Genomic DNA, 25,129 nt, shown 5'->3' on the forward strand with positions numbered 1-25,129 from the left:
GAAGTACTGGACAAGTCTCAGTCAACTGGATCTTCCTTTCCTCTCATCATTTTCTTAGACAAAGACCTTGTTACAGCACATGCAGGATATATCTCACAATCTTCATCAACCTCATCCTTACTTGTCTTATTTGTTAATTTTAACACTAACCCAACTTCATCCTCCACCAAGTCATTCCCTAGTAAAAATGAATCTCCTCGCATGATCAACTTTGAAATAACTCCTGCTACAACTGATCCTTTAACTAATTCTGAAGTCAACACTATTTTGTGCAGAGATATTGACTCTATCTCACCTCCAGCACCTCTAATCAAAGTTGTCTCTCCTGTGTCCATCCTTTGATCAAGGGTTAAAATATTCTCCAATAACAGTGACTGGGCAGCAACAGTATCTCTGAGAATTTTAACTGGCACTTCCTTTACTGAATTTCCTTCCTTTACTGAAATCAAGCCTTCTGACATAAAAGGTTTGAATACATCCATAACATCCTTACCAGGTATGAAGCCTCTCTTTTCATTAAATTTAACTGTCTGAATACAAGCTTCTGATAATATCTCCTTTTCTCTCTTCTTTTTCAACACTAAACAATTTGCAAGAACATGACCAGGTTTTGTTTTTACAGACAGACAGGCAAAACCTGAAATTCTATCCTTTCCTAATTCACCCTCATCTTTTCTCTTAATATTCTCCCCAGACTTAATTTCAAGTTTACTGATCTGTTCCACATTAACCTTCTGAAAACTCTTACTTTGCTGAATATGGCTTTTGTGACTTAAAGAATATTTATCTGTTAATCTATATGATTCTTGCCATGTCTCCACACCTTTCTCATCCAAGTATAATTTGATTTCATTGGGAACACACCTTTTAATTTCCTCAATTAATATCAATTTTCTTACTCCATTGAAATCATTTTGAGGTGCACCATTGGTCAAAACATATGGAAGTTCAAAATCCATATAAGTGTGGTTCCCTGCTTTCCTCAAATTCTTAACATTTTGCCTATATGCTTCTGGAACCAACTCAAGCTTTTAACATTCCTTGTTTAATAAACAGGCTGAACTCAGAACATATCTTGAAATGGTGCCTTGTAGCAGGTTTGCCAATTTGCAGCCTTCATACAAACTGTTTCAAAATACTTTGATAAATAATGAATGTTTTCTCTCAGTTTGCAAAACCATGAGGCCCATCTCAGGACATCAAACTCCAACCAGATATTTAAAACTCTGGCACCAGTTTTAAAGCAAAATAGTTCTTAGTTCTTGAGCCTGGACACTGTTCAAACATGCTGGTCCATTAACACCCACTTGTGAAACTCTCACAAGCACTTTTCATTGTCTCTGCATAGCTAACTGTAGACACAAAGTCTACCCTTTGCATGGCAAATAAGATGTTTGTGAAATGTGACCTGATAACTAAACCTCAAAATGTTACCTTTTTAAGATATATTTTATCATTATTTTATTAACTTATTCTGTAACACGTGCAATGTCAGTCTCACCCAAGACCGATTGATATACCTGGTGACACAATCAAGTGCTGAGATGTCTAGCAGTTGAACTTGAGGAAAGAAATAACTTCAAATGCCCTGCTGTCAAACACCCATAACCCATATACCCTCCCATGTCTAATACTTTTCATTCGGGAGGTGATAAGTCACAGGACCTACTCCTCCTCACTCCAAAACATAGGCTAACTGAACACAGCCAGGGACTGGAAATTGCTTGTGGACCTTGGCCAGCTACTCATCGTTACCCTGGAAATTGCTAGCACCAACCTGAGACCAGATCTGGTTCTCTGGTCCAGCTCTCAACAAATTGTCTTCATTATTGACCTGATGACTCCTTGGGAGGGCACCATGGATGAGGTATAAGAACAGAAGACACTAATCTTGCTGCAGAAGCAGACGAGAAAGTTAGGGTGCACCTGTTTGAAGTCAGTTGTACAAGATTTGTTGCCAAATCCATGACCAAGCTTTCGAGGGAAGTAGGAATCTCAGGGAAGGCCCTCAGAAAGACAATTAAATCCCTTTCTGACTCCGCTGAAATGAGCAGTCACAGGCTCTGGCTAAAATGGAGGGATCCTATCTGGGCTCCAAATGACCACTAGAAGAAATGGATATGGGACACACACCCAGATCTGATCAGCCTGTGCTGGGCCTGCCTTAGCAGAGAGTGTGTTATACTTAAAAGGCCCAAACACCCAATAATTCCAGGGAATACAACTGAAGATGTCTCCTATACCTGTTAATATTCCCTAGTGGTCATCCTCCGTTATTCTAATTGAGGCAACCAACCGTCCTAACTCGATAAGAGAGGATCAATCTAACTAATACTGAAATATCAGGGATTGTAACACCTAGTCCTATATATCAACCAGAAAGAAGCATTGACTTGGTGGGCCAGGGGATCTGTTCTGTACTGCAGTAAAAGTCCAAAAATCTGGATGCCAGAAATCTGGACCACCCAAGGATCTGGACTCAAACTTTTTAAATTCAGTGGGCTTTTGTGTGCACAGCACCAATAAGTGACTGCGCTTTATACAAGTAATCTTACACAAAGAAATTTTGTTCACATTTTCTTATCATTGAAACTGTATTGCACAGCACATCAAATCAAGATGATATGTGACCTAATTAATGAGTCATTTATAACTTCAAGACACGAACATTGTTCTTTAGCCTTGCATTCAGATATTAAAGATGTGTTGCTTGATGAAGTTGCATTGATATGAACCATGCTATCAACATCCAGTGAGTTTTGAAGTATGTGAACTGTTTGTATATTGGACCATTTGACCCTTTCCCTGCTTATCATGCCTTTCATTCTTCTCTACTTCTCTTCTGTTCCACCTATTTTTTTCACATCTATCAGTTTAGCTTCCACTCATGCCTATTCTTTCATTTGCTCTATTGCCAATTCTTTTTATAAAATATATTTTATTTAATACTCCATACATATAGTAACTACAATTATTATAATATTACAGTTATCAAAAAAGAACAAATTGATTACATACATGATAGTTTTCACCCCACCCCAAAACCTCCTCCCACCCAACCAGTCCCCAAAAAAAGACAATATACAAACTGAAAAAATTATAGGTATAAAAGAAAATAAAAAAAGAGAAGAGCAAGGAAAAAGAGTCTTTGAATTGCAGATAAAGATGTCGTGCAGTACAAATCACCTGTTCTAACATGAACATACAGAGGAGAATTCTGCAGGGCCAGAGGAATAAAAAGGATATCACTACAAATTTAATCCCATTATTTAAATGTACAGGTGCCAAATTTGTAAAAATATAAAGCATTTATTTCCTAAATTATAAGTAATTTTTTCCAAAGGACTACAACTTTAAATTTTGCATGTCACCTTGGCACAGTTAAAGATTTATCTGATTTGCAGGTAATTGCAATACATTTTCTTGCTATCGCTAAGGCTAATTTAACAAATTTCAATTGATAAATTGATAATTTCAATTTAGAAGTTGTATCTTCAGTATTTCCTAATAAAAATAACCATTGCCAATTCTTGAGAACTGAAAGTATTTCTGCGGATTCCAGCTTTGTAGATTCATGCACTTGGGTTTATACTCCAAACAACTCTCCCATTGATGGGTACATGAATGTAGTTCTTAAAGAAGCAACACAAATGAGCAATTACTATGGTTGAATGGTCTGTGTATCCTTCACTAATAAAACATACTCTATCCCTGCAGAAATCTGTTGATCACAGAAGTATTTGTAAGGTTTGTTGATGTTTTTGATCATTCATTTTTGGGTCCTGGCTATGCCGGGAAACCCAGCATTTATTGCATATCTCTATTTCCCCTTGAGAAGGTTGTGGTGAGTGTCTTTTTGAGTCACTGCAGTTCTTCAGTACATCCACAATGCTGTTGAGTGAGTAATTCCAGGATTTAGACCCTGCAGCAATGAAGGGACAGTTTGATTTTATTCTGAGTCAGAATGGATGGTGCAGTTTGAAGGGGAACTTGCAGATGATCATGTGCCCAAAATGCTTGCCTGTGAGATGCCTACAGAATAGCCTGGGTAACTAACTGTGGGCATTGTGTTGCAGTGAACATAAATGTAAGTTTGAACATGGGAATAGCTAAAAATAACATGAAAATTAATGTCATTAGGCTACTACGCCCAGCTAATTTCTAGAGCATTTGGTAGAATCCAACAAAAGATTCACCCACCATTGATCTGAAGAACTGAGGATGGCCCAAGGTAAAAGTTAAAGTTGAAAGCTATGGAGCAATTGCAATCAAAGGTACTGATGTTAAATTAAATCTCAGATGGTTGTTTGCTTTGATAGACTCACAGAGCTGTACAACAAAGAAAGGGACTCTTCAGCCCAACTCCTCCATGTCAACAAAGTTGCCTATAGAACCATAGAATGCCACAGCATGCAATACAGGCCATTTGGTCCTTCTAGTCTGAGCTGAAACATAATTTTGCAAGTCCCACTGATCTGCATCCATTCCATAACCCTCCAGACCTCTCCCATCCATGCATATATCCAATTTATTCTGAAAACATAAGAGTGATCCTGCATTTACTATGTCAGATGGCAGCTCATTCCATACTCCCACCACTCTCTGAGTGAAGAACTTTTCCCTTTCAGCTTAAAACTATGACCTCTCATATTTATCTCCCCCAATCTAAGTGGAAAAAGTCTATTTGCATCGATTCTGTCTATATCTCTCATAATCTTGTAAAGTCTATCAAATTTTTCCTCATTCTTCTTCGTTAAAAGGAATAAAGTCCTAACCTGTTTAATCTTTCCCTGTAACTCAACTCCTGAAGACCCAGGAACATCCTAGTAAATCTTCTCTGCACTCTTTAAATCTTTTTGATATCCTTCCTGTATTCAGGTGACCACTACTGCACACAATATTCCAAATTTGACCTCCCCAATGTCTTAAACAACTTCAATATAACATCCCAACTCCTATACTCAATACTTTTATTTATAAAGGCTATAAGTGCCAAAACCTTTCTTTACAACCCTGGTCACCTGGGATGCCATCTTCAGGGAACAATTTATCTGTAATCCCAGATCTCTTTGCTCCTCTACACTCCTCAGTGCCCTACCATTTACCATGTATGTCCTACCTTGGTTTGCCCTTCCAAAACGCATCTCTTCACACTTGTCTGCATTAAACTCCAACTGCAATTTTTTGACATGTTCTCCCTCTCCAAGCTGTGAAAGTCTTCCTCACTGTCAACAACACCTCCACACTTTGTGTCATCAGCAAACTTGCTGATCCAATTTACCACATTATCATCCAGATCATTGATTTAGACAACAAGCAACAATGGTTCCAACATCGATCACTGAGGCACACTATTAGTCACAGGCCTCCAGACTGAGAAGCAACCATCCACTACCACTCTCTGTTTTCTCCCACACAGCCAATTTCAAATCCAGTTTACAACCTTTCCATGGATACCAAGCCTTCTTAACAAACCTCCCATGTGGGACCTTGTCAAAAGCTTTACTAAAGTCTATGTAGACAAAATCCACAGCCTTTCCTTCATCTATCTTCTTGGTAACCTCCTCAAAACACTCTACAAGAATCTTTAAACATGACCTACCATGCACAAAGGCATGCTGACTGTCTTTCATCAGCCCATGGCTATCTAAATATCCTATCTCTCAGAACTCCTTCCAATAATTTACCTACTAATAATGTCAGGCTCACCGGACTATAATTACCTGGTTTATTTTTGGAGCTTTTTTTAAACAACGGGACAACATGAGTTACCCTCTAATCCTGTGGCACCTCACCCATGGCTGAGGACATTTTGAATATATATGCCAGGGCCCCTGTAATTTCTACACTAGTCTCCCTTAAGGTGCGAGGGAATATCATATATGGCCATGGGGACTTATTTACCTTTATTCAATAAACACTTCCACTTCCTTAATCTCCATATGTTCCATAACACTCTGTTTTTTTTTTCCCTTCCTTCCTTATACACTATGCCAGTTTCCTAAGTAAATACTGATGCCAAAAAACTATTTAAGATATCCCCTATTATATGAGGCTCAACACAGATTTGACTGCTGATTCTCTAGGGGACCAATTTTGTCCCTTAACCTCCTATTTCTAACCTCTCTAGCACGTGGCACAGAAGTAATCCTGAGATCACATCCGTGGATGTCCTCTTCTTCAACCTAGCACCTAATTCCCTGATCTCACCTTGCAGGACCTCCTCACTCTTCCTACCTATGTCATTGGTCCCTATGTGGACCACAACATCTGGCTGATCACCCTCTCACCTAAGAATATCATGAACTCAATCTGAGATATCCCAGACCCTGGAACCAGGGAGGTAACATACTATCCAGGATTCACGGTCTCATCCAAAGAACCTCTCATCTGTCTTCTTAACTATGGAATCCCCTATCACTACAGCTCTCCTCTTTATTCCCCTTCCTTTCTTAGCCACAGCACCAGACTCCGTGCCAGAGACTTGATTCCCATGGATTGTACCTGGTAGGTCATCCCTTTTAACAGTATCCAAAAGGGTATACTTGTTTTTCAGGGGGATGCCCACTAGGGACCTTTGATCTGCCTGCCTGTTACCTCTCCCTCTATTAACCTACCCTCTTCCAGTCTCTCAGGTGTAATAGTGTCCTTGTTAGGGAAGAGATAGGACATTTAAAAATATTTACATCATGAAGTGTGGGAGAAAAGAAATTACGTGTTCTTATTAGTTCTTCAAATTAATGAAATAGATAAAGACATCAAAAGTATGACCCTTGTCTGGAGTTCCCATATTAATATATAGTGCACTGAGAGATCTCCTTGCCTGGTAAATAATTGCAATGTTGAGACGTTGTTTCCATTTGGTGAATAGTGGAACAAGCATCCACATAGCAAATGAAGCCAATCTGATAGCAATTTAGGAACAGAGTTAAATATAGCAGGGTCTTGATTGAAATCATGTCAACAAATGAGCTGGAGGTGAGGCAAGACATATGTTTGGCTTCAAAACAGGGACACTATTGTACCACAAACAAAATCATTTTTTTCTAGAGAACAGTCTATTTAATTGAGGTAGAACCTTTTGCTTTTATTTTTGCTGATTTTCCATTTCACTAAAAAGCAGCACAATATTTTTGAGAAAAAAATTGCTGTTATGAATTAGATTCACTGACATTTTTTGAAATGAAGAGTTTCTATACAAGTTTGGTCCTTGAAATTCTGTTTCTTTCATTTGACCAATAAAGTAAAGCAAAGCTAATTGTTTTTATTTTGTCTTCCAAGATTCATAAAGTGAAACTGGTCTCCAATGCCTCCATGACCTTTTAAAATGGGATTAGCAATTACTGGCAGCTTTGCAATATGGATCTGTGCCCAAATTAAATTGGTTTGAGATTAATTTCTGGTTAATTAAATAAATAGATTAATTTCAGTAAAGATTGTTACATTTAATAAGGATATTATCATCTCATCATGGTGAGTATTTCTTGAACCAAGATCCAGGAACCGAAAGATATTATGCCAAGCAACCTGGCTCTCATGATATATTTTAAGGAGGGTATTGGGAGTTTTTTTTTGTCTCGTATGAAATGAAGGTGCAAACACAAACTTTCGTATGATGTGCAGCAGATAAACATGATGGACAATGAGCTATTCCATATGATTTGTATTGTGCACTTGTGAAAACCCTATTCAAATGACTGAAGCTTAATTCAGTGTAGAGTGGATTCCAAAACACATTTTTAAACTGGACAAACTTTCTTGAAGCAATGTAATTTTACAAATAGCAGATTGCATTTTTAATACCGTTGATAGCATGTTAGGACAGTAATCTAACATCTGGCATCATAAATATCTGGGATATGAATGTTGGGGCATAGAGGAATTTGTTTCATCTGGAACTGGCTCTTCTTCCCACTGTGAATGCCATAGGTTACCAGCTGACATGATATACAGGATTTGATATCTCTATCCTGCAATAATTTCCTTTGACCTACAACATGCAGATGGCAGAGATGTGAGCTAAGTTCATTTGTTTATGTCTGTAACATCTTGCCTGGAATTCTGGAATTCATGCATCTGCTTAACAAGAGCTTGGGTCAAATCACTCACGTCACTTTACAAGGGCTCATTGTTCAAACCAGCTCCAGAGAGTAGGTAGATCTCTACTTTATATGGGCATGGAGAAACGTCATCAAGCAAATGAATGACCAGTGAAATTGTGTTGCACTGAATGTATTAGCAGCATCTTAACGTGATTTTGACTTTATTTTTCTTTTGGGAAATGAAGCATGCTGTGTCTGGCAATGAGTAAACTATCAACATTTACCTGTTCTCTTCTTTATTCCTCTTTAAATTTTAATTTTAAAAGTACTGCCCTAGAATCTAGAAAATCTGGACTGAACAGTCCTTGAGCAGTCCTGATTTTAGGACTTCTACTGTATCTGACTTCATGACAGTAGAATAGTTTTAAACTGAAAATTAACTGCTCAGTATCATTGGGCAATTTTATGCTTGCATGAATGTACTCTCAGAAACAGGAGTGTTATCCTTTATAGACTGAAGCCACTGGGTGTTTAGTGTTAATATTATTTGGTGTTCAGCACAAAACTGATGTAATTGTTACAAGTCTCATTTGAAAACATGGAATTTGGCGAAACATCTCTCACCTAACTGAGACACTGTTAGGCAATCTGGCAGCCAAGTAAATGGTGCTTGGAATGTTTAAGACTGCCAGTGATATAAATTTAAATTTAGTCAGAACAGAACAGTAACAGGCCCTTTCGGTCCATGAGCCCATGCTGCTCTATTTCACCCAAATGACCTTCAACACCTGTTACGGCCATCAGCCGGGCGAGTCTTCCAAATAGGTGGCAGCTGGGCAGGACTTGCAAAAGAAAATTATCCTTGCCCTGTGTGACAACCTTCATGAAGCCAATATTCCATTTCAATGGTTCTTACCTTCATTAATCAAGCTGCATTTGAAGATTATTCTGTTCCACACAATACATGAAATAACTCTTGAGGAACTCCTGCCAAGTTGGAAGATGATGCAACAAGGTTTGCACTTTTTAGGGAACTTTTGTTCTAAACTGTGATTTCTGCATATTTATGCTCTCTTTCAACCTCACATAAGCCATATAAAAGTGATACAAGAATACATATATATGCAATTATGTAATAGCAAATGGATAGAAATGATCAGAAATTAATGGAGCATTCTTTAACAGCCACTCAGTATTTCATCCACTGTTGGATAAAGCAATGAATCACTTATCAATATGCAATTAATGAAAACTTTGCCATATATGTTCACAAATCTTACATAAGTTCAATACTTTGCCATTTTCTTAACATTAAAGGGCCATCCCAAGATGCAACACCATGTGAATTTTACAGAGGAACGCTTGAACAAGTCTCCAGCTGTACTTTAATGCTACTTCTGAAGATTTTTTATTGCCTTGATACTTGACTTTCTTTCTTTTCTGCTATGATCTGATGAAGATATCTTACCGAGCGTTCTGGGATTGCCTTTACTTTAGTGTACACAAAATATTAGGATAAAGGGTGTCCTTTAAATTCTTTGGAGGAAGCAAAGAAGAACCAAATAATCAGTCAATACAAGGAACAGCTTGGCAGCTCACTCTCACCTGTTAATACATTTCCACCATCAATTACAGGCACCTTGTCAGATAACACCAGCTGGAACAGGATAAAACCCTCCAGGCCAGTGGCCAAGCTAAGCCATCTGTGTCAGAAATTCTTGCAGCACACACATCATAGAGCTTGCCCTGCTATTAGCAACTCTGGTCAGATGCAGCCTTTTCCCTTCCTATAGACTCATGCTTCATTAATACCCTCTGTAAGTTTACTATTTCCTGTCTGGATTCCTCTGTACATCTGCCATAGAACATTTGGAAGACTTATTTCCCATTCAATTTTAAATTCAAGCTCATACCATGTGCATAGAATATAATGAAAAGCTTTCTCTGCAAAATCAAAGAAAGGTCCTCCAAGCAAAAGAGAGTCACTTCAGAGACATCAGGTGGCTGTGGATCTCAGCACTGCAGAGCTCCCAAAACCTTGGGAGCCTCCCTACATGTCGTTCAGTGGTCAACCCAAGCTCAATGTCCCCTTTCCTGACTGCACCTGAAACATGAGGAAGCCATTGGTGCTTGCTATCACACCTTCATGAATTCTGAACCAGATTTGAGGTTCCCAGAAGCTGAAATATATAGTGGCAGTGGTGTTCAACAACATGAAAAGTATGTCTGCAAGAATTTATAGGATTTTCATCTACATTGGAGTGGCCAGCAGCTCAGTAAAGTCTGCTTCCTTCACATATAAACGGCAGGTCTCTGCACTCACATGACCGTCCTTTAGGGATTCACTGCCACCACACAAATTACCTCACATTACCACCTTGCCCAAACTTGTGACCTTGGCCTGATCCAACCTCCCTTCACCCATTAATCAATTGTTACTGAATCCGTCCCCAAACTGCACCTTTCCTTGGGTAGGCACATCATCGTCAACACTGGCACTGACAGTTTACCCTTACTTTGAGCTTTTCTTAGATTTTAAACTCTCCCTCCTCCACCCTGAGATTCTGTTCTCTGTGAAGTTCCTGACTAGCCATTTGATATCCTCTGTGTGCTCTGCACTGGTGCAGTGACTGATGGAAATGTCTTTCCCATTGTAGGGTCGATGCCGTAGCAACTGAGCGTAACTGGATTCATGAGGCTGGCAGGCTGCTTGCTCATTGACCACCAATGTGCCTCTGCAGGTGCCAAGGAAATTAACTTTACAAGGTCAATGCAGTGTACACAGCAGTGGTTGATATCAATGAGTCTGCAATTCCCTGTTGAACAGGATTGTACTTCCTCCCCCACTGAACATGGGGATTTCAATTTACAACTCTCTTGATATCAGGCATATTGCAGTTGTGCAAAATCAAAATATCCTTTTTGAAGAAAACACAGGAATTACTCCTGTCCACAGCTGCACGATTTGCACCAATACATGCAACATGCTATAGAGTCAGTACTCCAAAGACTTAAATTTCTGATTTTAACAAAAGGTCTTCACAGAATTTGATTGCAATATTGAAGGTGAAAATTGATTGATCATTGCTTCAGGAGATTGATGAGGCCAGTACAATTCCATTAGACTGTAGTTAACTGATAGACAACAAGTTTCTAAATCCATAGGTCAGTAATAAGGATGTGCAGTTGTTGATAGTGATCAGTGGAGTCTGGGTTTGGATGATGTTAGTTTCTCATTTTTGAGAGAATTTATTTAGTTGGAAAATCATTAATCAGCACTGTCTAATATATAAATGTGAGATGACAAAAATAGAATGTTAATGGAGTGAAGCAAGAGAGTCTGCAGATGCTGTGACTGGAGTTAATACACAAAAATGCTTCGTCAAGGGGCTCAGCCTTTGAATGCTGCAGGACCTGCTGAGTTTCTCCAGCACTTTTGTGTATTAAATTGAATTGTGGTGGTACATCATCGGCCTACTGCCTACTGTCCCCTCTGGAGTGTAAGGGGACAGGACAACACCTGGCCGGCTATCAATCAGTTGGCCTGAATGGATCAAACCCCACCCAGTCGGATGGAGCAATCATGCTCCGGGATATAAGCCTGCGCCGGCCTCCCGAGGTCTCACTCAGAGTTGCTGCAGGCACAGCCAGCCTGGCTCTGTGGAAGTCTTTGTCGATTAAAGTCTGTTGTACAGTCTTTATCTTTGAGTGTGTGTCTGATTCTGGCTAACAGTGCACCACAGAATGTTAATGTTATTTTGTTAATATCCAGTTTAGAGAATGAAGATAATTTACTGTTTGTACCACTGAACAGTCAGTCATTTATCAGCACTTTGAAAAGCTGAGCAGTGTTCTACTCGCTTGTTAGTTTTAGGCCAAGAGCAATGAATGGAACAACATAAAAGCATTGGCATTCTTTTTAAAGCACTGACTCTTAGCTTTGCACCAAAAAACAGAGGCTGTACAGTTACTTAGTCTGCTTTTTAATGTGCTGGAGAGCCCTCAGCTGTGCAGTATACTGAATGTTGGAGCTGATGCAACAGCAGTACATGCCCAGAATCATCATCTGCTGTCAGTTGTATTGATAAATAAGGAAACTCTGAACTGATTGCAAACTGGAATTCACTGTAGCGTATGTAGTTAATCAGCATGACTTGCAAGCTGTCATAGTGCAGCTGTGGACAGAAGTTGTTACGCCATCAGGGGTAATTCCTGTGTTTTCTTCAGAAAGGATATTTTGATTCGGTACAACTGCAAGTATGCCTGATATCAAGAGAGTTGTAAATTGAAATCCCCATGTTCAGTGGGGGAGGAAGTACAATCCTGTTCAACAGGGAATTGCAGACTCATGGATATCAACCACTGCTGTGTACACTGCATTGACCTTGTAAAGTTAATTTCCTTGGCACCTGCAGAGGCACATTGGTGGTCAATGAGCAAGCAGCCTGCCAGCCTCATGAATCCAGTTACGCTCAGTTGCTACGGCATCGACCCTACAATGGGAAAGACATTTCCATCAGTCACTGCACCAGTGCAGAGCACACAGAGGATATCAAATGGCTAGTCAGGAACTTCACAGAGAACAGAATCTCAGGGTGGAGGAGGGAGAGTTTAAAATCTAAGAAAAGCTCAAAGTAAGGGTGAACTGTCAGTGCCAGTGTTGACGATGATGTGCCTACCCAAGGAAAGGTGCAGTTTGGGGACGGATTCAGTAACAATTGATTAATGGGTGAAGGGAGGTTGGATCAGGCCAAGGTCACAAGTTTGGGCAAGGTGGTAATGTGAGGTAATTTGTGTGGTGGCAGTGAATCCCTAAAGGACGGCCATGTGAGTGCAGAGACCTGCCGTTTATATGTGAAGGAAGCAGGCTTTACTGAGCTGCTGGCCACTCCAATGTCAATGAAAATCCTGTAAATTCTTGCCATCATACTTTTCATGTTGTTGAACACCACTGCCACTATATATTTCAGCTTCTGGGAACCTCAAATCTAGTTCAGAATTCATGAAGGTGTGATAGCAAGCACCAATGGCTTCCTAATGTTTCAGAACCAGGGGCTGAGGAGGTGCAGTCAGGAAAGGGGACATTGAGCTTGGGTCGACCACTGAATGACATGTAGGGAGGCTACCAAGGTTTTGGGAGCTCTGCAGTGCTGAGATCCACAGCCACCTGATGTCTCTGAAGTGACTCTCTTTTGCTTGGAGGACCTTTCTTTGATTTTGCAGGGCAAGCAGAGAAAGCTTTTCATTATTTTCTGTGCACATGGTAAGAGCTTGAATTTAAAATTGAATGGGAAATAAGTCTTCCAAATGTCCATGACTAAGCCACACGATAAACAGTTGAGCTCCATTTGGAGCTCCTCAGATAAAGAAGCAGTTTGTACCTTGGTGCATCAAGATTTAGATAACATTTGAGAAGGGCGACCAGTGACAAAATACACATCAAGATATGCCATGTCATAAGTATCTTCAGCAGGTTGGTCAAACCATCACTCTTCAATGTTGGGTGGCATTACCAATACTAAATATGCCATCAAAAGAATCAGTACTGACTGGTATCTTGACTCTTGCAGCCACATAAGCACAGTGACTACAAGAACAGGAAAGAAGCTGAGCGTTCTGCAGCAAGTAACTCAGCTCCTCACTGTGAGAAGGATGTGTGTATGACAAACTTGCAAATAAATTTGCACAAGGCAGAATTGCAGAGATACACTGAGATTGACGACTCAACAATGCACCTTTTGGGGCAATTGTGATTTCTTACACTTTCAGGTAAATAGATCAAAAGGCAGAAATGTGATTGTTGTTTTCCAATTTAAAATGCTGCTTGGGAGCTTGCTGCACCCATTCACTAATCCAAGGGTAAGTAAATAGTTCAGGATATTTGTGCCATGTTAGTCCTTTACAAAGCTGAATCTACACACTCTTATCACGTTGAGCAGATGTATTTCAAAGTATTGTTCCAGATTTGTTTTCTTTGTTCTCATATCTCTATCTCTATTAACTACCCTTAAAAACATCTCTTTTTCTAAGAAGGTAACAGATAGATTACTGAACCATTCTGTAAAGAAAAGATTAATCAGACTGGGTCTATTATTGCCATACAGCTGGTGATTTACCATTGTATTGTTGCAAAATTAATCTTCAGCCTTTGATTGTAAAGCAGAGCATTAGAAGCCAATTCAAAATGCATTGGGCTTTTGAGCCAGGACTGACCTTACAGCTTGGAGGAAGTAACAAGTTACTTAATTAAAGATATGCCATTGCATACTAATTCCTAAACATTGAGATAAGTTGAATGGTAAGTTCTCCAATGGAAAATAGTTAGACAAACATCACCATTTATTTAACTGGTACCAGAGTTATGGGGAAAAATGAAACTCATGTGACTGAAAACTGCAGGAATCATGCTCCCAAGGTTATGGGAGCTCTGCAGTGCTGAGATCCACAGCCACCTGATGTCTCTGAAGTGACTCTCTTTTGCTTGGAGGACCTTTCTTTGATTTTGTAGGGCAAGCAGAGAAAGCTTTTCATTATTTTCTGTGCACATGGTAAGAGCTTGAATTTAAAATTGAATGGGAAATAAGTCTTCCAAATGTCCATGACTAAACCACACGATAAACAGTTGAGCTCCATTTGGAGCTCCTCAGATAAAGAAGCAGTTTGTACCTTGGTGCATCAAGATTTATCAATGGTTAATAAAGCAAAGGTTTTATATTAATCAGTTAGATCAATCAAAAAGGGAAAACATTTCTAATAATTAAAAAATAATAAAAATTCTGCATCATGGAGCTGCAATTTAATTCTGTATATTCTGTACAAAGAAAAAATGTGGAATTTTATAGAGGAAATTATAAATTTGCAATTTATACTATAATCAATATTTGAATTCCTAAAGGAATTCATTTTTAAATGTAATAGTCCATTTATGCAAATAGGACCCAAAGCCCAATTTATATCAAAGAAGATCTATTTGCAGTGTAAAAAAGTCATGTTAATCTTCACTAGCATATTCTTGACAGCTATTGGAAGTGGTATTTTTCACAGCCACAAGCTTTATTTCCTCAATCCATTGCATTTTTCAAAATACCTACATCCTTAAACATGTAATTTCTGATTCTCATGAAGCTGTTCAACTTTGATGTAGTCTTTGAAATGGATGATTAAATTATTAAAAGACTGGATTTGATGACAACACAAAGCCCAATCAGGATAAAGATTATTGGGTACATCCTCTGAAAATTTGATTTTAAAGCCACAAGTCTTCCCACTCTTACGTTCCCCTCCCCCTCGACTGGCAGGCTGGTGCAGTTAGTTTTGTTTGCAGAAAACCACCACCACAAAATCAAGAACGGTGGTACTACCATAAAACAAAGATGCAAAGTAAGAACAGAGCACTTGTTTCTGGAATAAAAATATTCTTTGAAGAAGAATGTATTCTATGGAAGGAAACTGGTTTAAAACATTCATGGTGCACATTAAAGAAGACAAAGTGGGCTGACTGAAAACACAATTGCTAAAGCAATGCTTGAGGAACTGGGTGGAGATACATTCCTTCAAATTAATTTAACATATGTTTAAACAACTAGAAAGAAGATGATTAATTCCTGATTTTGGCCAGATTTGAATTCAGGACTGGAGAAAAAATACTCCTTATTACAGTACCAAAAACTGTATTGATCATGCATAGTTTCTCACTGAATAAATGTATTTGAAAAGGATATGATTTTAACCCCATCTTGAAAGTTGGTGGCAACAGACGTGTGCAGCGAACAGAGGGCCAGTAGATTCCAGAGGGTGGGTCTTATTTAAATGCACTGAGCATCTGTTTACCACCTGGGATCTATTAATGAGCCACTGCCAGTCTCTGGCAGTGGCTTCATCCTCTATGAATGCTAACAGTGACAGAATTAGAGGAAATATACACACTCCCTATTAACTGTTGAGACCGCATCTGGAGTACTGTGTGTACTGTATGTACGACAAAAACCTTGCGCTCAACGTCAGCAAAACCAAGAAGATGACGGTGGACTTTAGGAGGATGTCAGGGGAACACAAACCATTCTTCATCGAGAGCTCAGTAATGGAGAGGGTCAAGAACTTCAAATTCCTGGATCTGTCCTGGAGCCTCTATGTTGATGCAATCACAAAGAAGGCTTGCCAGCAGCTATACTTTGTGAGATGTCCAAGGAGATTCGATATGTCACCAAAGACTCTCCTAAACCTCTACAGGTGTATGGAAGAGAACATTCTGGCTGGTTGCATCACTGCCTGGTATGGAGGCTCCAACTGTTGGGACAAGAATAAACTTCAGTGGGTTGTTCTGCAATATCAAAGGCACCAGACTTCACTCCATCGAGGACATCTACGTGAGGCGGTGTTTTAAAAAATGCAGCCTCTATCCTCAAAGACCCCCACCACCCATCACTCTGCTACCACTGGAAAAGATGAGCACTGCCTTAGTTTTCATGCACAGCTATTATAATTTTTTATAGTAATGGTGTATGTTTGCACTACGATACTGCCACAAACCAACAAATTTATGACTTGTTCCTGACAATAAATTCTGATTCTGAGTTCTGATTTCCTTATATAAAAAAGGAGGCAGAACAGAGTAGGTTTATCAGATTGATTCAAAATATGAGGTGGGGGAGTAGCATATGAAGAGTGATTGTGTCATCTTGGACTATACTGAGTAGATTCAGAAGGATAAGAAGGGATCTTGCAGAAACATGTACACTTATGAAAGAGATAGGTAAGATAGAGGTAGGAAAGTTGTTTCCACTCGTAGAATTAAGGGATATAGTCTCAAAATTTAGGGGAGTAGATTTCGGACAGAGATGAAGAGGCTTCTCCTAGAGAGTAGTGAATCTGTAGAATTCTTTGCCCAAGAAAGCAGTCAAGACTGCTTCATAAAATACATTTATTTAAGACAGTTAGGTAAAATTTTGCATGGCAGGGAGAGTAGTTGTGGGAAAAAGGCCATGGCCAGATCAGCATTGATCTTGTTTAATGGCAGAGCAGACTCAGCAAGCTAGATAGCCTACTCCTGCAACTTTTGCATCAACTACCCTTAAAATTCATAGCCAATGAATCCTACTTTTGATATCATGTAGTCTTTAGTACACCTACTAAGAAGATAAATTTGTTTAATTTAACTGACAGAACTTTTTGAATATTCTGCTTCAGAAGCAGAATTCAACATCGCTCTTAATGGTAAATCCACAATTACATATTATGAGAGCAACAAGTAACAAGTTGACTGACTTGATATGAAGGTTGACTTTGTTATCTTTAAATAATTTCTTTTTCCTCCCTGACAGCTCTAATTCAGGCTGGGCTTTGCCTCTAGAGATTCCATCTGACCTTTGGTACATCAACCAATCTCTGCTTTTCACATGTGAACCCAGAATCTGAGCATGAGGAGACTAATCAACCATGAAGGACACATTCCAATTAAGTCCAGTTTTGAACTTATCTGACCTTTCCATGGAGAAACTGGAGACCAGGCCAGAGCAGACAACCTGGTTGATTTTGCTAAACTTGGGATGAGTGATACCGAGATTAATTATCACCACTCTCATCCCATCTGAAATTAGTAAACTCCACACTTGAGATACCATTAAATTCATTTATTAAAAGTAAGAGTTATTTTGAGCAGAAGTTTTACAGTGAAACTGGTGTGTTTGTTGACACAGTATGTGAATTATAACACGATGAGCCCTGAATTACAATACAAAGGAAGCAACCAGTAATGAGAACCTACCTTTCTTTTTGGACTCCTTTCTTGTGTTGGCTCTGACAACCTGTTGAACTTCTGTCTCCGTTGACATCCTAGTTAGCACTATGTCCTCTTCACACGCTTTGCATATGCAGACCCAATGTCACACTCAGGTTCATTTACGGCAACTCTGTGAAAGTAGTTTCCACGCTAGAGCCTTTATCCCAGAGAGCACATTTCACTTATTTCTGCTGAGGGCTGAAAGAGAAAGAAAAATAACAATTTTTGAATAAAAATAATAAAATCAGATTATATTGCAACAGGATTACTTTGAACTCACTTTTGATTTTATTTGCTTTAAAGGATATAGTTTAACTGAATTAACATTACAGATGTACAGAAGAGAATGGGCCCTTCAACCCAACTCATCCATGCTAACCGGGAACTTACCAATATCTATCCTATTTGCTTTCAGGTTCCTTGGGATCAACATTTTCAGTAATTTGCCCGAGTACACCCACACCAATGCAGTGTCCAAAAAAGTGCATCAGCTCCTCTATTTCCTCAGAAGACTGAAGAAATTTGGCAAGTCACCAGCATCCCCTAATAATTTCTACTGGTGCACAATTTTTTAAATTTTTTATTATTTTTCACACTATGACCATATTAATCAAAATACACACAAACATTTCCCTCTTGAATATACACAGTGTCATTTTCTCCCCTTTTTCCCCCTCCCTTCCCTCCCTCCTTCCCACCCCCCCCCTCCAAACCCATTAAACATTCAACATATACAATACAATAAACCCATTAAACGATGTCATCAAACAATGAGAATAAACAAGAAAATTGTGTCATCTACTGTTACACACTGGGTTAGTTCATTTCGTCTTCTTCTCATTCTATCATTTTAGGGGGTGGAGGTCCGCAGTAGGCCCTCTCTGTTGTGTTCCATGTACGGTTCCCAAATTTGTTCAAATAATGTGACTTTATTTTTTAAATTATATGTTATTTTTTCCAATAGAATACATTTATTCATTTCTATATACCATTGCTGTACTCTCAGGCTTTCTTCTGATTTCCAAGTTGACATTATACATTTTTTTGCTACAGCTAAGGCTATCATAATGAAACTTTTTTGTGCTTCATCCAGTTTGAGGCCTAATTATTTACTTCTTATATTACTTAAAAGAAAGATCTCTGGATTTTTTGGTATGTTGCTTTTTGTGATTTTATTTAATACCTGATTTAGATCTTCCCAAAACTTTTCCACTTTCTCACATGCCCAAATTGCATGTACTGTTGTTTCCGTTTCCTTCTTACAGCGAAAATATCTATCGGATACTGTTGGGTCCCATTTATTTAATTTTTGGGGAGTGGTGTATAGCCTGTGTAACTAATTATAATGTATCATGCGTAACCTCATGTTTATTGTATTTCTCATAGTTCCGGAGCATAGCTTTTCCATTATTTCATTTTTTATCTTTATGGTTAGATCTTGTTCCCACTTTTGTTTGGGTTTACAGCTTATTTCATCATTTTCTTTCTCTTGCAGCTTGATGTACATGTTTGTTATAAATATTTTAATTATCATTGTGTCTGTAATCACATATTCAAAGCTGGTTCCTTCTGGTAACCTCAGTCTGCTTTCCAATTTGTCCTTCAAGTAGGTTTTCAGTTAGTGGTATGCAAACATTGTACCATGAGTTATTCCATATTTGTACTTAATTTGTTCAAATAATAAATTATTTCCTAAAAATCAATTTTCTATTCTTTTAATCCCTTTTCTCTCCCATTCTCTAAAGGAAAGGTTATCTATTGTGAAAGGAATTAGTTGATTTTGTGTCAATAGTAATTTTGGTAGTTGGTAATTTGTTTTTTTTCCTTACTACATGAATCTTCTTCCAAATGTTGAGCAGATGGTGCAGTACTGGTGAACTTCTATATTTCACTAGTTTTTCATCCCACTTATAAAGTAAATGTTCTGGTACCTTCTCCCCTATTTTATCTAGCTCTATCCTGGCACAATCTGGTTTTTTCCTTGTTTGATAAAAATCTGATAGATATCTTAATTGTGCTGCTCTATAGTAATTCTTAAAGTTTGGTAGCTGCAAACCACCTTGTTTGTTCCATTTTGTTAATTTATCTAGTGCTATACTTGGTTTCCCCCTTTCCATAAGAATTTCCTTATTATTTTCTTTAGCTCATTGAAGAATTTCTCTGTTAAGGAAATTGGTAATGATTGAAATAGGTACTGTATCCTTGGGAAGATATTCATTTTAATGCAATTTACCCTTCCTATCAGTGTTAGTGGTAAATCTTTCCAATGTTCTAAGTCATCTTGCAGTTTCTTCATTAATGGCTGATAATTTAATTTGTATAGATGGCCTAGGTTATTATCTAGTCTAATACCTAGGTATCGGATTGCTTGTGTTTGCCATTTAAATGGTGATTCTTTTTTAAACTTTGTGAAATCCGCATTATTCATTGACATTGCTTCACTTTTATTTGCATTGATCTTGTACCCTGATATTTCTCCATATTCCTTTAATTTCTTATGTAATTCTTTCATTGATAATTCTGGTTCTGTTAAGTATATTATGATGTCACCTGCAAATAGACTGATTTTATATACCCTCTCTTTTATTTTTATCCCTTTTATTTTATTTTCTGTTCTTATCAGTTCTGCCAGTGGTTCTAATGCTAAAGCGAACAGTGAGGGAGATAGTGGACATCCCTGCCTAGTTGACCTGCTTAATTTAAATTGGTTCAATATATATCCATTTACTGTCACCTTCGCCATTGGACTCTTATATAATGCTTTAATCCAATTAATATATTTCTCTGGTAGGTTGAACTTCTGTAATACTTTGAATAAATAATTCCATTCTACCCTGTCAAAGGCTTTCTCTGCGTCTAAAGCAACAGCCACTGTTGGCGTCTTATTTCCTTGTACTGCAAGGATTAAGTTAATGAACTTACAAACATTGTCCATTGTTCGTCTTTTCTTAATAAATCCAGTTTGATCTAGTTTTACTATTTTTGTTACACAGTCAGCCAATCTGTTTGCTAATAATCTTGCTATTATCTTATAATCTGAGTTAAGTAGAGATATTGGTCTATACGATGCTGGTGTTAGTGGATCTTTCCCTGTCTTTGGAATTACTGTAATTATTGCTGTTTTACATGAATCTGGCAAGTTTTGTGTTTCTTCTATCTGTTCATTACTTCCAGGAGAGGAGGAATTAGTAACTCTTTAAATATTTTATAGAATTCTATTGGGAGTCTGTCCTCCCAAGGTATTTTATTGTTTGGTAGCTTTTTTAATATATCTTGTATCTCCTCTATTTCAAATGGTTTTATCAATTTGTTTTGCTCCTCTTCTTGCAATTTTGGTAGTTCAATTTTAGCTAAAAACTCATCTATTTTGTCTTCTTTCCCTTCATTCTCAGTTCGGTATAATTGCTCAGAATTCCTTAAAGTTTTCATTGATCTCTGTTGGGTTATATGTAATTTGTTTGTCCTTTTTCCTTGATGCCAACACAGTTCTTTTAGCTTGTTCTGTTTTAAGTTGCCAGGCTAGTATTTTATGCTTTTTTTCTCCGAGCTCGTAATACTTCTGCTTTATTTTCATTATGTTCTTCTCCACTTTATATGTTTGTATTTTTTTGTCCGCCAATTCTCTTCTTTTTGTTGTATCTTCCCTTGTTGCTAGTTTTTTTTCTATACTTACTATTTCCCTTTCCAGCTGTTCTATTTCCTGATTGTAGTCCTTTTTCATCTTGTCTTTTAAGTAGCATGGAGTTTAATCTCCATCTATATGTTCTTGGTGGGATGTCCTCCAGTTCTATTGCTAATAACAGGGGTGAATGATCAGATAACAATCTAGCTTTATATTCCGTTTTCCTAACTCTCCCTTGGTATGGGCTGACAACAGAAACAGGTCAATCCTTGAGTATGTTTTATGTCTACTCGAATAATATGAGTATTCTACTCCATATATCTAAAAGTTGCATTTCCTGCATTGATTTAACTACAAGTTTGGCTACTTTGTTCTTTCTGCTAGTCTTTTATCCAGTTTTATCCATCGTTGAATCCAAATTAAGGTTAAAGTCCCCTCCTATCAATATATTCCCCTGCGTATCTACAATCTTCAAAAAAATATCTTGCATAAATTTTTGATCCTCTTCATTAGGTGCATATATATTGACCAAATTCCAGAGCTCTGAATATATCTGACACTTTATCATTACATATCTCCCTGCTGGATCTATTATTTCCTCCTCTATTTTGATTGGTACATTTTTATTGATTAATATAGCTACACCTCTGGCTTTTGAGTTATATGATGCTGCCGTTACGTGCCCTACCCAGTCTCTCCTTAATTCATTGTGTTCCACTTCAGTTAGATGTGTTTCCTGCACGAATGCTACATCAATTTTTTTCTTTTACAGTAAATTTAATAGCCTCTTCTTTTTGATTTGGTTATGTATTCCGTTAATATTTATAGTCATATAGTTCAACATGGCCATCTCATACTCTGTTTACATCTCATTTCTGCTTCCTCACCACCACCTTTCCCCGTTTCCCCATTTTCATTTCTCAGTTTTCTTTTTTTGAACACACTGTATGACAATACTCCTAAAACATAAAATATTTCAACCATTCCCACATTTAAAATTCCCTTAACCCCCAAGTGACCTCCCCTCTCTGAGTCGCCCCTCCTCCCTTGATGGGCAACCACAACTCTCCTCTCCATTTGGACTGCGAACTCGTTCGCAAGTGTCAACTGATTTCGCAGTGACTGTTATTCATTTCCACCCAACCCCCTCCAGAAAAGACTTTTATCTTCACATTACAACAAAGCTCCCCCGCTTTTCTTCTCTTTTCTTTTTATTCATTTTTTTACCCCCTCCTCTTTCTTTTATTCCCCCCTTCTCCCTTACTTCCCTCTTTTAGTTCTTACTTATACATTATTTTTACATCTTCATATGTAGTTTGTCGTCGTTCTTTGTTCTTGTTACATCTCTTCATCTCTCTTTCTGTCTTGCAAGTGTTCTGCAAATTCTCATGCTTTCTCCGGATCAGAGAACAGTCTGTTTTGATCCCCCAGGATAACTATTTTAAGCACCGCTGGATAACTTAACATAAATTTATAGCCTTTTTTCCATAGGCTCGATTTTGCTGCGTTAAAACCCTTCCTCTTCTTTAGGAGCTCAAAACTTATGTCTGGGTAGAAAAAATTTTTTTGACCTTTGTATTCCAGTGGTTTCTTGTCTTCTCTAATTTTATTCATTGCTTTCTCCAATATATTTTCTCTTGTCGTGTATCTCAGAAATTTTACTAAAATGGATCTTGGTTTTGGTTGTGATGGTGGTTTTGGGGCTAATGTTCTGTGTGCCCTTTCTACTTCCATTCCTTACTGCATTTCTGGCATTCCCAGGACTTTTGGGATCCATTCTTTTATAAATTCTTTCATATCTTTGCCTTCATCTTGCTTAAGGCCCACTATTCTTCATCTTCCTTAAGGCCCACTATCTTTATATTGTTTCTTCTACTATAGTTTTCCATTATATCCATCTTCTGAGCTAACAACTCTTGTGTTTCTTTAACTTTTTTGTCACTTTCTTCCAATTTTCTTTTTAAGTCGTTCACTTCCATTTCTACCGCCATTACACGGTCTTCCACATTTTCTAATCCTTTCCCTACATCTGTTATGACCAGCTCAATTCTACTTACTTTTTCTTCTGTACTTTTCATTTTTATTTTCATTTCACTAAATTCTAGTGTCAACCATTCTTCTAATGCTTTCATTTGTTCTTGAAATTTTTTTAAATCTATGTACTGTCCATTTATTTTACCTCCTATTCCTCTGTGCAAAGCTTGGTGTTCTTCTGTGTCTACTCTTGGGTTTGTGTCTTCTATTTCTCTTCCTTGTATCTGTGTCTCTTTTGACTTTCTTGTTGAGTTGCTTGTCTCAGTTTGTTGGATATTTTTTTTCCATGATTTCTTCATGTTGTTCCTTTTCTTCTGGGCTGGTTATCTGTTGTGTCTCTTGCTTCCTTTTTTCTTTATCACCCCTACCTTTCTCGTTGCTTTCTTTATCTTCTAGCTGGGAGCCCTGCTGTTGGGCATTTCTTAACTGTTCATGCTGTGGAGTTTCACTCCACAGTTGGTCCCCCCCTCCTATCGGTGTTCTCCTTGTCATGCACATCGCCCATGCGCGATTCCTCACTCATGCGCAGTTGCGCAGCTCTGTTTGGCTCAATGAGCCATTTTTGAAGTCCCATGGTCGGTGGGTCACGACCCTGCAGGGTCTCCACTAACCTCGGGGAGCAGGCTCCTCTTTCCAAGGCAGATCCCTGCTTTTTCGTGCAGGTAAGGCCTTCACTTTTCTCTTCCGGCGTCTTTCCTTCTTCTTTTCTTCCCATTGTTTTTAGTTTTTCTTTCTTAGGTGCCATTTTCTCTACATCTTTATTTTTTATTTGTTGTGATATGAGTGTCTAGGGCTTTGCTTTTTCTTCACTTTTTTTTTTCTTTTCTGGAGAGGGCTGGTATTCTCCTACTGGCCACTACTCCATCATGTGACTCCTCCCCTACTGGTGCACTATTGAAACATTCTGTCAGGCATCATTGCCTGGTATGGGAACTGCTCCATCCAAGACTGCAAGAGACCATTGAGGATTGCAAACATGGCTCAAGCCATCACACATACCCCCCTGCCTCCCATCAACTCCATCTACACCTCCTGCTGACTCATCCCACCCAGCCACAATCTTTCCCTCCTGTCAGGAAGAAGATTCCCCAATATAAAATCACATATCATTAGATTTAAGGACATTTTCTTTCCTGCCATTATCAGATTGGTGAATTAACCCTATGTGCTGGTACATCACCGGCCTACTGCAGAGTGTAAGGGGACAGGAAAACAACTGGCCGGCTGTCAATCAGTCAGCCTGAACGGATCAAGCCCCACCCAGTCAGGTGTCAATCACCCTCCGGAATATAAGCCTGCGGTGGCCTCCCGAGGCCTCACTCAGAGTTGCTGCAGCCACAGCCAGCCTGGCTCTGTGGAAGTCTTTGTGGATTAAAGGCTGTTGTACAGTCTTTATCTTTGTGTCTGTCTGATTCTGGCTAACACTGCAGCAGACCCTAAATTAATAAAATTATGTTGCCTTTGCTCTGTAACAATTGATCTCTCTCTGTCACCTTATACTTTTGTACTATGCCTTACTTTTACCATGTAAGAGATGTTTACTGGATTGCTCACTAAACAATCTCTATCACAGCACCTTGATAATCTTGGTACATGTGACAATACATTTGAACTTGCTGCATCCCCTTACTTTCTTATCCAAGTACCTAACCA

The 25,129-nt window shown here is 38.5% G+C and overlaps 1 protein-coding gene across 1 annotated transcript in view; it reads right to left on the reverse strand.

Annotated features, from left to right (window-relative positions):
• LOC138763775 (disabled homolog 1-like) overlaps nucleotides 1-25,129 on the reverse strand; it is a 308,796-nt gene that overhangs the window by 205,161 nt on the left and 78,506 nt on the right. Inside the window, exon 2 of the mRNA XM_069938496.1 lies at nucleotides 17,806-18,018. Within this exon, the coding sequence (XP_069794597.1) occupies nucleotides 17,806-17,872 (67 nt within the window). The 5' untranslated portion in view covers nucleotides 17,873-18,018. The remainder of the gene's footprint in view (nucleotides 1-17,805; nucleotides 18,019-25,129) is intronic.

Source organism: Narcine bancroftii, chromosome 5 (assembly GCF_036971445.1).
Source record: "Narcine bancroftii isolate sNarBan1 chromosome 5, sNarBan1.hap1, whole genome shotgun sequence".
Classification (NCBI taxonomy): Eukaryota; Metazoa; Chordata; class Chondrichthyes; order Torpediniformes; family Narcinidae; genus Narcine; species Narcine bancroftii.